This window comes from Austrofundulus limnaeus, unplaced genomic scaffold, assembly GCF_001266775.1.
Source record: "Austrofundulus limnaeus strain Quisiro unplaced genomic scaffold, Austrofundulus_limnaeus-1.0 Scaffold738, whole genome shotgun sequence".
Lineage (NCBI taxonomy): Eukaryota > Metazoa > Chordata > Actinopteri > Cyprinodontiformes > Rivulidae > Austrofundulus > Austrofundulus limnaeus.
The window spans coordinates 38,948-50,457 of NW_013953140.1; the positions used below are offsets into that span (position 1 = coordinate 38,948).

Genomic DNA, 11,510 nt, shown 5'->3' on the forward strand with positions numbered 1-11,510 from the left:
CATTTGTAATCATCAAAATTAAACGAAATAAACATTTGAAATATATGAGTTTGTATGTAATGCATGAATATAATATACAAGTTTCACTTTTTAAATGGAATTACTGAAATAAATATACTTTTTCATGATATTCTAATTTTATGACCAGCACCTGTAGGTGAACACCCAGATATCTTATTATATTCTTGGGAACAATTAAACAAATAAAATCATTATTTTATGAAAATAGAAAACTGAAAACCTGACTTTAACCTGAACTTTATCTGAGCTCAGAAATGAAACTTTCATTATCCTTATTTTGTTTTCTGTTTCCACACTGAACAGCAGTAGTTAGTCTTGACTGCATCATACTGGTGATACTTTTATTTTGAAATATCCTCTGCATCATGTAACCTCATACAGCTGAGAAACACAGAACAAGTTCATAAACCTGAGGAACCAGAGATTATTCTACAAACTGAACGAACTATAAGCTGAGAAAAAGTTATAAACTTTTTGTGGCGCCCCCTTGTTGGACGGCGCTCTTAGTGTTTGCCTACACTGCCTACACCACGGGTCCTGTTTCTGCACAAGATATTTTGCTAACAGGTGAACTAAACAACAGGAACTTGAACATAATCTGATCTAATTTCAGGCTTTGTTTTTGTTGAACCGATGACCTCATGAGTCTTTGTCCCTTCGTCCCACACAGTTCAGATGTTTTCCAACATCTGGCTGTAAACAAACAAGAAAAACGTCCAGTGAAGCCAGACAAAAAAGTGCTTGTGCAGCAGTTTCTGTGACGGTAAATCTTAATTCACAGTAACTCTGCCGCCTGACACCAACGCAGAGAACCAAAATAGCATAAAACTAATATCCGGCTTTTCTTCTTGGCCTACATTAGAGTGAAATCGATGTCTGCACAGATTCTTATCTCATTCAAACCGGTGCTCTGGATGGCCTCAGATTTCACAGTTTGTTCAGAATAAAATGGGTCAGTTCATGATGTGGCTCTGAGGATTGTCTTAGGATCTCCTGGCTCAGATCTTATTAGTTTTTAAATGTTTTGGTTTGAAATCCTTTCTGAGAAGGTTTATCTTCGATACGTTGGAGGATTTAATTCAGTGCAAATGTTGCCTCAGTCTGAGTTACACATTAAAGAACGATAAGAAAAGCAGATATGTTGTTTGTAATTCAGTGTGAGAGACTGACATTTCACTTTGACTGATTGTGATACCGTGACATTTAAGAAAAGCAGGTTAAGCTCCCACCTACAAAGTCATTTGAATCCAACAGAAGCCCACCTCTTACAAAACTCAAAATTTGCTGTTTTTAACAAATTATTACCTCTTGAGATAAACAGCATTATTTGTGAAATACATAATAAATGGACCAGTTTAAAAGACTGTCAGTGAATGTGAGAAATAAAAACGTCTGAACAGCAGCAGGACTGTGACTCATCCTGCCTCAGACGCTCTGCTGGAAATGACTGAAAAACCCCAATAAATGATTGTAGTAGGTGGCAGATCAGGGTCTTTTTCAAATGTGACAAAAAAAGTGTGTGATGTCAGGACAGGTGTTAAACATTTCTGTTATAAAGGGCTTTGTTGCATTTAATGCTTTATAAAGCATGATTATTATTCCTCACTGCTAGAGGTGAAGGTACAACGTGTCTGTTTCAGAAAGTTTTTTTTTATTTATGTCATTTTTATTTAACAAGCTGAGTCGACTGAGAACAAGTTCTCATTTTCAACAACGACTTGTTCAGAAAACATTAAAATATCAGATTTTTGTAACAGGAAACCTCATAAAACAAAGAAAAACAATAAACATAAGAACACAACCATAGCAAAAGTAATCCCTGGGATAACATCAGATTTCCAACACTTTTATAGACTTTAACTCCAATCAAAGAAGTCTCTGCTGAACTAACAGAGCAGGGAGGTTTCTAGATTAGGTTTGATAAACTTGTTGGATTATTCCCAGGATTTTGGGTTAAAACATGTTCTCCCCAGTTTCCTCCCAGGAATAAAAACATCAGGTTAGTTGGTGACCTATGAGCGTGCATTTATCTCCCAAACTTCCTGCTGCCAAAAGATGAATTATTTTTCTTCCGTTTAGTAAAAGTAGGTGAACCAAACACAATGACTGAACATATTTAACTCAAAACAATTTCAGTTTCCTGTTGACTTTTTTTATAGCTTGATTAGCTGTATATTCATACCAGAGAGGTGGATGTGGTGAGATGGTACCACATTACACTCACTGCTCTGAAGCCACATCCTGAGTCACTGAACCGACGGTGACGTTTCACACGCCGCCTGCACTTCTTCTACTCTGCCTTCATCCACCGCCTCAGTCGCTGGCGTCACTTCTTCACACTGTGCATCAGGCACTAAGAACACAGGTAGGATTTCTGCTTCATTAATTATAAAAAAAAACACAATGTCTTAAATGTTGGCTGGTTTAACATTTGTTTTTATCTGTTTACAACATTTTGAAGGTTTCACTTTGTGTCATTCTGTATTTTTTGTGATGATGTTAACGACTTTTTGAGTAAAAAGTCGCAGCCTTATTTTTAATAAATTACTTTAGCTCCAAAAAACAAGATCTTTATTTTAAATATATTTTATTTTCTTACAACACGAATCATAAATGTGATTATTTTTTTGTTTCAGCGTCTGGTTTTCCCCGGTGCCTGACAGGGAGTCCCCATGGCTCTCAAGCCTGTCTTCTTACTGTGGGCTCTCACTCTGTGTGTTCGGGACGGTAAGCTGCTTTCATCTGTTCAAAATGTCACGAGCTTTAAGTTTAAGATGTTCTGTAAAATCTAAATAAAAGCACAACTAAATGATGTGAAAGTTATCTGACAAACAGGAAACAGTTTGTTCAAATGAACTAAGATCTAAATTTGGTGATATTACATGTGGAGTTCCACAGGGTTCTGTGCTTGGACCAAAGTTGTTTCTCTTATATGTAGATGATCTGGTTAATGTGTCAGGGTTGTTTAAATGTGTCTTGTTTGCAGATGATACCACATTTTTTTTTTGTTTGGGCAAAGATTTAGAACAGATGTTCAGGATGATTCAAACAGAATTTGTAAAAATGCTAACTTGGTTTAAGTTTAACAAATTATCACTAAATTTGGACAAAACAAACTATATGATATTCAGTAACAGAAAAAGAATGGCCGATGTTTCATTTAAAGCTGATGGTGTGGAGATCTGTAAAGTTAGTGAAGTAAAGTTTTAGGATGTTATTATTGATGAAAACCTGACCTGGAAACCTCATAAATTACTTTAGAACAAAAATAGCTAAATCTATTGCGGWACTACATAAGGAGTTGTTTAATGATAAAGCACTGTTTATATTATATAACGCAATAACAGTTATGAAGATTTATTCTCCTCTGCTGGAGGATTCTGCTCCTGGATCTGAACATAAAATTGTTCTAAAACCTGAAAATACTTCTCTGCCTTAATGGCGTCTTTAAGCTGCCCGTTCCCAAGGCACCAATGCACCCCTATACCAACAGAGAGGAAGGCTTTAAACTGTGTGCTGCTGGCGAGGTGTGGTTTCAGGTTCAGATTTGTCTGATCACAGAACACATCTCTATTATGCCTCGATTTTAAATGATCTTTAGTTCAGATAAGACAGCTGCGCCTGGTTCCTGGTTCAGAACCAGATCTGGTTTTATTGCTGTGGCCCCTGAGGGCCCCGAAGATCACAAACATCTAATATGGATTTCAAATTTGCACAGATTCTTCTGATCTGTTGATCAGATTATGAACTGCAGAAGATGGCAGGTTGAATGTCTTCATATTATTTTTTTCCTGAGGAACATTATTCTGAAATTGTTGCACAGTTTTAAGACAGTTTCTCACAGAAGTCCGGTCCATCTTTACCTTTAATAGACTCTTAATGAACACTTGATTTAAACTATATCCTCTTCTTCAGCTGCTGTCAAACCCAGTTAAATGCTTCTCGTTTATTTACTTTGTTGCCAACTTTTCAAAAATGTATTGCTGCCAACACATTTTAAATAACTATTAAAAGATTACAATTTCCTCATTTTAACGTTTGATATGTTTCCTTTGATTCATCTGGTTTTATTTACCTTTTACACAAAAAAGTTATATTTCTTTCTGAACTGGGCCTGCAGTTTTATTGTTTTTATTCTACATTGTGTCGACAGTCAATAGGAAGTAACACCTCCATGAAGAAGTTGCAACTTTTGCAGGTGACCTTGTTTTTCTCTGTTGCAGCTGCATGTATGTGCAATGTCACCTGCTCTACGAACTACATAAACTCACTAAACTGCTCCTGCTCTGGCTCCATGCCAGCGCTTCCTGTCACTCTTCATGTCACCTGCAGGTAAAACTTGTCTTGTCACTGTTTTTGTGTGTAAAACTGTTTCTTTTACCCTTTAGCTCAGGGCTTTTCAACTAAATCGCTCCAGGGGCAACAGTTACTGCAGACCAACGGCACAGAGGCCAAACATCCAGCAATTAAAGTCATTATGTAAATAAATCAAGTATTACAAAGATCTGTTACCTTTGAAATGGTTTATTTTGCTGCATTTAATCATGGATACAACATACAAAACCCTATGGAATAAATGTTGTGATAATTAAACAATTTCAGAAACAAAAACAACACATTCTGCCTCCTGTTTAACACAAATATTTTGACATCTCTGACTTGCCAACTTTATAAACCAACTTTTTTCCACTTTCATAGTTTTATCTTCAAATGCTTGTAGTTTTAACTGTCTTAGATATTCATAGAAATTGTTTTTACCAACTTGTAGCCAAGATTCTGTAGGTTTCTATAGATGCCAAACATTTATGTCTAACTAAAAAAATAACTCATAATAATAGAAGAAAACCAGGGGTTTGGACTTAAGAGATGAATGAACGGGGGTTAGTTTAATAGCCCTGCTTTAACTTGTCTCAATGATCAGGGTTATTTCAGTTTTTTCTCAAGCAATTTGTCTCTAAAGGAAATGTGATCATTTAAACTCATTTACAGTGTTTTTTTTATTTAATTAACATTTTAATCTAAAACAGGAAGGAAAATATTTATGTAAAGTTGTTATAGAAAACAAGGAGAAAAAAGCCACGGCCGTGCTGGTGTGAAAATATCAATATTCAGTTGATTTGATTTGATTTTGATTTAATTTATTTATTTAAACAGTTTTTGTTTCAAACTTCATGCAGAGCTTTTCCACTCGGTTCAGTAATAAGATGAAGAGCTGAGATGTTTGAACCTCCACAGCTTTAACGAGCTGCGCTGCAATCACACCATTTCTGAGACATTAGCTCCAACACAGCAAAAAGCTTTGTGCTCGCTGCGTGCCATGTGCAGACGCTCCTCCAGCTTCATCCATCGAACGGCAGCTGTGGAAAACATCTGAGCGAACCGCCCAGACGTTAAATGATTAAGTTGTGAACATTTGTTATAAATTAGCTGCTCTGAGAGTCAGAGTCAGGACCCCGCAGTGTGAGTCATCAGACATTAAGTTGGGGTCATGGTTTCTTCAAAACCCATAATTCGATTTGAAAAACAGATTTCTAACCACACGTTTTCACGATTGTTGCAAGATTACAAACAGACGTCATAAACGGATCAATTGGTTCAGCGGTTGTTGTTTTTAGAGATGATTTACGTCTGCAGTAGTTGGGTTTTAAGATTTTTCCTCTTTTATTTTGGAAGCTGAAAAGTTCTGGAGCCTCTGCTGCCTCTCATCAGGACCAAACAGTTTCTAACTTCATTTCTTCATTTTTTTTAGTGTTTGCTTCAGCTGGTTATGTAGAACCTGCTCATTTAGGCATTGTATGATTTATTTTCAGATCCTAAATTAAAATAAAACTCCCTCCAAAAATCTTGGAATAATAATCCAGTTTAATCCAGAATAAAATGTTGTCTAAGATAAAAAAAAAAACCTCCAGTTGAATGATTCAGGCTAATATTTCATTATATGTACTTTTTACAAACACCAAAAAATTAACTTCATTTTGTTTAGTGAGAATGGGTTTCTATCTTTAAAGAATTTCTCTTCAGCAGGCTTATTCTGATAACTTGAGGGTTCTTAACAGTATTTATTCCACCGGTGGGCAAAAACTTTTTGGTTTCTGCCTTTAAGCGTTTCCAGGCACTATATATGGCTTTTATTTTGAAAACTAGGGTGTCAGACCACTTCCTCCGGCTCTTACCTTTTCTTTAACAGCCTTACAAAAAAAATTTAAAAATTAAAGGCTTAAAAATAAATTTCAGAGGCAACTTTTAAGGGGTTAAAACATTAAAATGTATTTATTATTGTTAGCTTGTTCTCAGTTCCTTTAAAAGATGTAAATTCTGTATTTGGTTTAAAGAATTGAGGCTGCAAAATTAGTTTTGATAATAATGTCTGAAAGTTAGAAGAAAAATGTTTCAGAGAGAAAACAACATATAGGAGTATGACTGGGATTATATTTTAATCCAGCCAACATTATTAATGCTGTAAAAACACTGTTCTGAGCTGGGTTTTTGTGTTGAAGTAACGAAGACACAGACGTCAGCGGCAGCTGTGTGCTGGAGCCTCCTCGCTCCTGGTGCATCATCTTCCAGGAGGACCTGTTTGACGTCACCACCGTGGGAACACAATGTTCTGCGCTCAGTCAGAACCAGAGGTCTGCAGAGCCCGCCGGGCCGTTCACATGGGCCCTGGCTGATGTGGGTAGGTTCAACAGCTCTTTCACATTTATCAACGTAGATATAAAAAGATCACAATAAAGAGGTGCCAGGATACGAACCGATGCATTTTTACAGTTAATTTAACACAGTGTTGTATAAAGTACCTGAAAGTGATACTTGAGTAAAAGTACAAGTATCTCATCATAAAAATACTTTGGTAAAAGTTAGTTTTCTCTAAGAATATTTCTTGAGTAAAAGTCTTAAAGTATCTGATATTTTTTGTACTTAAGTATCAAAAGTAAATTTCTGACACAAAATGTACATTGTGCAGCTGTGATGGGTTGTGTACAAGCCATTTGTACTTATCATCTAACCACAATTAAATTCACTCTATCCAGGAGACACAATTTATCAGGATAGTATTTTTAAGTAATAACAACTTGGAATAAATTAGGAGTAACGACTTTCTACTTCTTACCTTTTTAAAAAATGCAGTGAGTAGAAAGTACAGATAATTGTGTAAAAATGTAATGAGTAAAAGTAAAAAGTATGCTGAAAAATAATTGCTCAAGTAAAGTACAGATAACCAAAACTTCTATTTAAGTACAGTAACAAAGTATTTGTACTTAGTTATTCACAACTCTGACTTAACATGAAAATCTAAAAATAAAAGACAAAAACTGTCAGAACACTTCCATCACCTGCTTTAAAAAAGGTGAAACGGACTTTTATTCTGAAGTTGAAGATGCTTTGCTTCCTATCCAGGAGGATTTATGGAGTTTATAGACCTGCAGGAGAGGCCTGGGTGAGCACATCTTCACCTCTCTGTTGTTTGTCTCCTCAGTGAAACCTGAACCTCCTTTTGGAGTGAGAGTGACGAAGACTGCTGAGTCCCTCAACATCACCTGGAGCAGCAACGACAGCAGCTACCCCCTGAAATACAGGGTCCGCGTAAGAACTGCCGCAGACTTCAAGGTAAAACGGACTCTGAGCTTTTTTATTATTAGTGAAGCGTTCCTGCAGAACCCAGATGTTCAGATGTTTTCTGTTGCTTCCAAACAGAATCAGCTGAATTTTTCTACGAATGAGAACAACATTGAGATCAACCCCAAACAGCTGCGGGAAGATGTGGTTTACGTGGTGGACGTTCAGGCCAAACTTCAGGCTGTTTTCCTTCTGGGTCCATGGAGTGAATGGAGTTCTGCTGCTGAGTTTAGGACTGCTGGTACTGAAGGTGAGACGTTATTTAAAAATAACTGTCTGAAGCCTCAGAGTCATCGATGTACTTCACTTCTACTCATTTCTTGTTTTGTTTTTTGTTCTTGTTCCTAGAAATGAATTTTCTGTGGTTGTGTATCTCCATGCCCATCATTGGCGTCCTCCTCGTCCTCTTGGTGCTGGGATACTTACAAAAACCGTGAGTGCTTTCAAATGGTGGTTTTAATCTTTCAGCTCCTCCAGAGTTTCTTACGAGTTTGGTCGTGACATGATTTATTTATTTCTAGTCTCAAATCTATAATCGAGCTTTCACCAACTGTGCAGCTTGAAACCTGTTCAGGAGAGGTGGAAGGTCAGCGTGAGTTCCAGTAAAGCGGCGGCGCGGTGCCTCTGCTGCATCACTCAGCCCTTTCCTGGCATCACCTCCCACATGCAGAGAAACCACAGCGCTCTACGCGCTGCGGGATTTTGCACTTAAATGTCTTGCAGAGCATCAGAGACATGAGAACAGGCGCTCTAGTTGAGCTCAGAGGATGCTCGTCGGTTCTGTCGATGATGCAACACGTCGCATGAGAAAGGCACTTATCACATCTCAGATCTCAGCAGCTTCTTTCACAGCTTTGCAGATTCACATGTTGTTTGTTATGTCCTGGCAGTGAAAGTAGAGTCAAGCTGTTGCTCTGTTCTTTTTAAAGTGGAGGACAAATATGGACTTTTTAGGCTTTCAAATAAAACTTAAAGCTAGGTAGATCTTTTATTTTTTATTCTTTCCTTCCAGCTTAATGACTGATTGGTTCTCTACTATTCTAGTTGAGTTACGTTAATTTTTAAATACCGTATTTATTCAAGTATAATACGTAAAATTTGATCCATAAAATCATCCATAATGTTGGGGGGTTGTATTATACTCAGATAAATATTTTAACTTATGTATTTTAACTGAAATATCAGCAAAATGCCTGAGTCTGGAAATGAGACCGTGTTGTAAAAAGCAGTTGAAACGAGCTCACCTCTGACACTCCTCCGTGCTTCAGAGCGAGATATTAACAGATCCAGCAGGCGACATGATGTGAAAAAAGGGAAAAAGTACTCCTGCAGCTCAGTAATGATAACAAACTAATGACATTAGCGTGTGACCGAGCTGCTCCTCGAACAACAACAAACACATGTTCGTCTGTAATGGCTGCCGTCTACCGGTGTTCTGAAAAAGTTTGTATCCCTGAAAAAAGTTTCCCCACCAGAGGGGGCGCTCACGAGTAGGAAGTAATTTGCTTTTCCCCCACAAGATGGTCCAAATCTCATGTGAAGTCTCAGTCTTTTGTGTTGGCGCCTCCTGGTGGACTATGTGTAAAATGCCAGAATTCATATGATGCTGCTACAGCTGATATATATTTGTTGTCAAAATACATTTTAGTACATATGTTGTTAAAATAAAATGAACAGTCCAATGATCATTTTACTGATATGTATAAAGACTGCAAAGGCTGAAAAATCTTGAAGTCTGTATGAAATTGGAGGTAGTTTGAGGATTAAATTTTTTTGCTTTTTAAGCTCAAAGGGGGTGGGGTCGTATTATACATGAGATCGTATTACACACGAATAAATACGGGAATTGTTTTTAAACAGTAAAGATTTTTTAGTTCCATTCTTTAAAATGCACTCGTTTGTTCTGTTGTTAAAGGTTGAGTGTGAGGTCACTGACTTTGACTCGTAGAATCAAAGCTGTGCAGCCGTGCTGCTGAAACCAGGAAACAAAATAATTCGTTTCATTTTCTTCAGGTGCTGGCAGAAAAAACTCCGGATGATTACGTACATCCCCAGGCCCAGTGAATATTTCAAGCCTCTCTACCTCAACCACGAAGGAAACTTTAAGGTGAGAGAAAGCAAAACTCTGTTTGTAGTTTCCAAAGCTGCCCAGCAGGTGTTGCTCTGTTTACATCACATCTGGAGCCTGCTGGTGCGGGACTTTCCCTTGGCTTTGAACTGAAGGGACTGTGATGTGAGTCAGTGAGCAGGGGCTCAGTGACGCTGTCTGACAAGCTGTGGGCAGATAGTTGTTTCTAAAAGTCAGACCTGTTCTGCCCCTGTGGAAAATACCCCCAAAGCTGTTTCAGCTCTTTGATTTGTGTCACAGTAAAAACAAGCAGTTTTTACCTGACGGGGAAGCAAACTGATAAAGCTGTGGGTTTTTTTTTCTTTCACTAATGTTTCACGTTTATCTTCGTCTTCCATCACCTCGGTTTTTCCCCTAATGTAAATGAACTTTTATTCAGGTGTGCTATTTTTACCCTCAGAGATGTCTCTCTCTCCACCTTTAATCAAAAACAAATTTAAACCCAGATTCAGAATATTACAAAACCAGTAAAAAAATTTAAAATAATTTTATTAACTTAATGGAATATTTATCTAGATCAAAAACATATTTTCATCCACTGCCACTTGTTATAGATATCTTTTTTGTTTTAATCTTATCCTATAAAACCTTAAAGCAAAATGTAAAATAATAAATGTTTTTGTCACTATTGTAACCACAGACATAAAGAGTAGAGTACTGTATATGATACTATATATAATAAAGAGCTTTATATGATATCTATGATTCTAACTGCATCTCATTAGAGAGTTGCACTTACTGTCCAGCAGAGGGCGCCGCTGCAGCAGAGCAGATATTCACAAGCAGAGAAAGCTCCCAGAGAGGAAGTTTATGTAGTTCTTTTTCTGATAAAAATACAAAAACACTTTAGAATTAAAGCTAAAAAATATTGTCATAAGAAATATTTTTAAAAAATGTAGAAATCTGTGTAAAATACATCAAAATAAATTATCAGAATTTCTGAACAAAGTAAATGATCTACGTTTTTATAAGTGGAAATCATGGTTTTGTTCAGTTTGCAGTGCAGTCTTTTCTAGTTTGCAAATATGATCATGAGCTTTTTATTTAAAACAAGTATGAACTAAGGAAATCCAAGCATGGCTTAAATATCCAACTTTAAAATTGTGAATTAATTTTAAGTTGATAAAACACTTTTAACAACCTCAAATAGTCGTGCTGATCCAATCCAAATATAAAACAGTTTAAAAGTTCTCTTTTTTAAAACTCATTCATAAATCTGACAGACTGTAAAGATTTCCTAACGCTTCATTATTTACCTCATCTGTTTATATTTTGTTCAGTGTTGTGAAGGAAGGTCCAGGTTCAGTTTAATGCCAGTGCAACAGATTAGATGACATCATCAAGAAGTGCAAATAAATTATTATTCTTATTGTTTATGTGGCTTTATGCCTGAAGGAAGTTTCATTCAGAAGCTGCAGAAGTCAGTAAGTTTGCCTGCATGTCTCACATGTGGTGCAGACTGTTCGTGTGTGTCTCGTTTTAAAGACTGAGCTGCTCCGATGAGCGTCAGCTCCAGGATGTGGTTGGACTGGTGTCAGGACTTCATCCTTATCTGGTCACCTCGAGCTGCAGACACATGGTACTGCTTTAAATGCATGCTTGGTTTGTAGAAGGTGCAGGCATCAGACGAGCAAGTAACAGACCATTCATCCATCCATCCATCCATCCATCCATCCATCCATCCATCCATCCATCCATCCATCCATCCATCCATCCATCCATACATACATACATACATACATAC

The 11,510-nt window shown here is 37.0% G+C and overlaps 1 protein-coding gene across 1 annotated transcript in view; it reads left to right on the plus strand.

The window, feature by feature from the left end:
* Positions 1-11,510, plus strand: part of LOC106532258 (interleukin-21 receptor) — a 22,301-nt gene that overhangs the window by 7,483 nt on the left and 3,308 nt on the right. Inside the window, exons 2-9 of the mRNA XM_014028280.1 lie at positions 2,181-2,386; positions 2,658-2,748; positions 4,245-4,353; positions 6,519-6,697; positions 7,499-7,629; positions 7,717-7,888; positions 7,987-8,071; positions 9,652-9,745. Of these exons, the coding sequence (XP_013883734.1) occupies positions 2,694-2,748; positions 4,245-4,353; positions 6,519-6,697; positions 7,499-7,629; positions 7,717-7,888; positions 7,987-8,071; positions 9,652-9,745 (825 nt within the window). The 5' untranslated portion in view covers positions 2,181-2,386; positions 2,658-2,693. The remainder of the gene's footprint in view (positions 1-2,180; positions 2,387-2,657; positions 2,749-4,244; positions 4,354-6,518; positions 6,698-7,498; positions 7,630-7,716; positions 7,889-7,986; positions 8,072-9,651; positions 9,746-11,510) is intronic.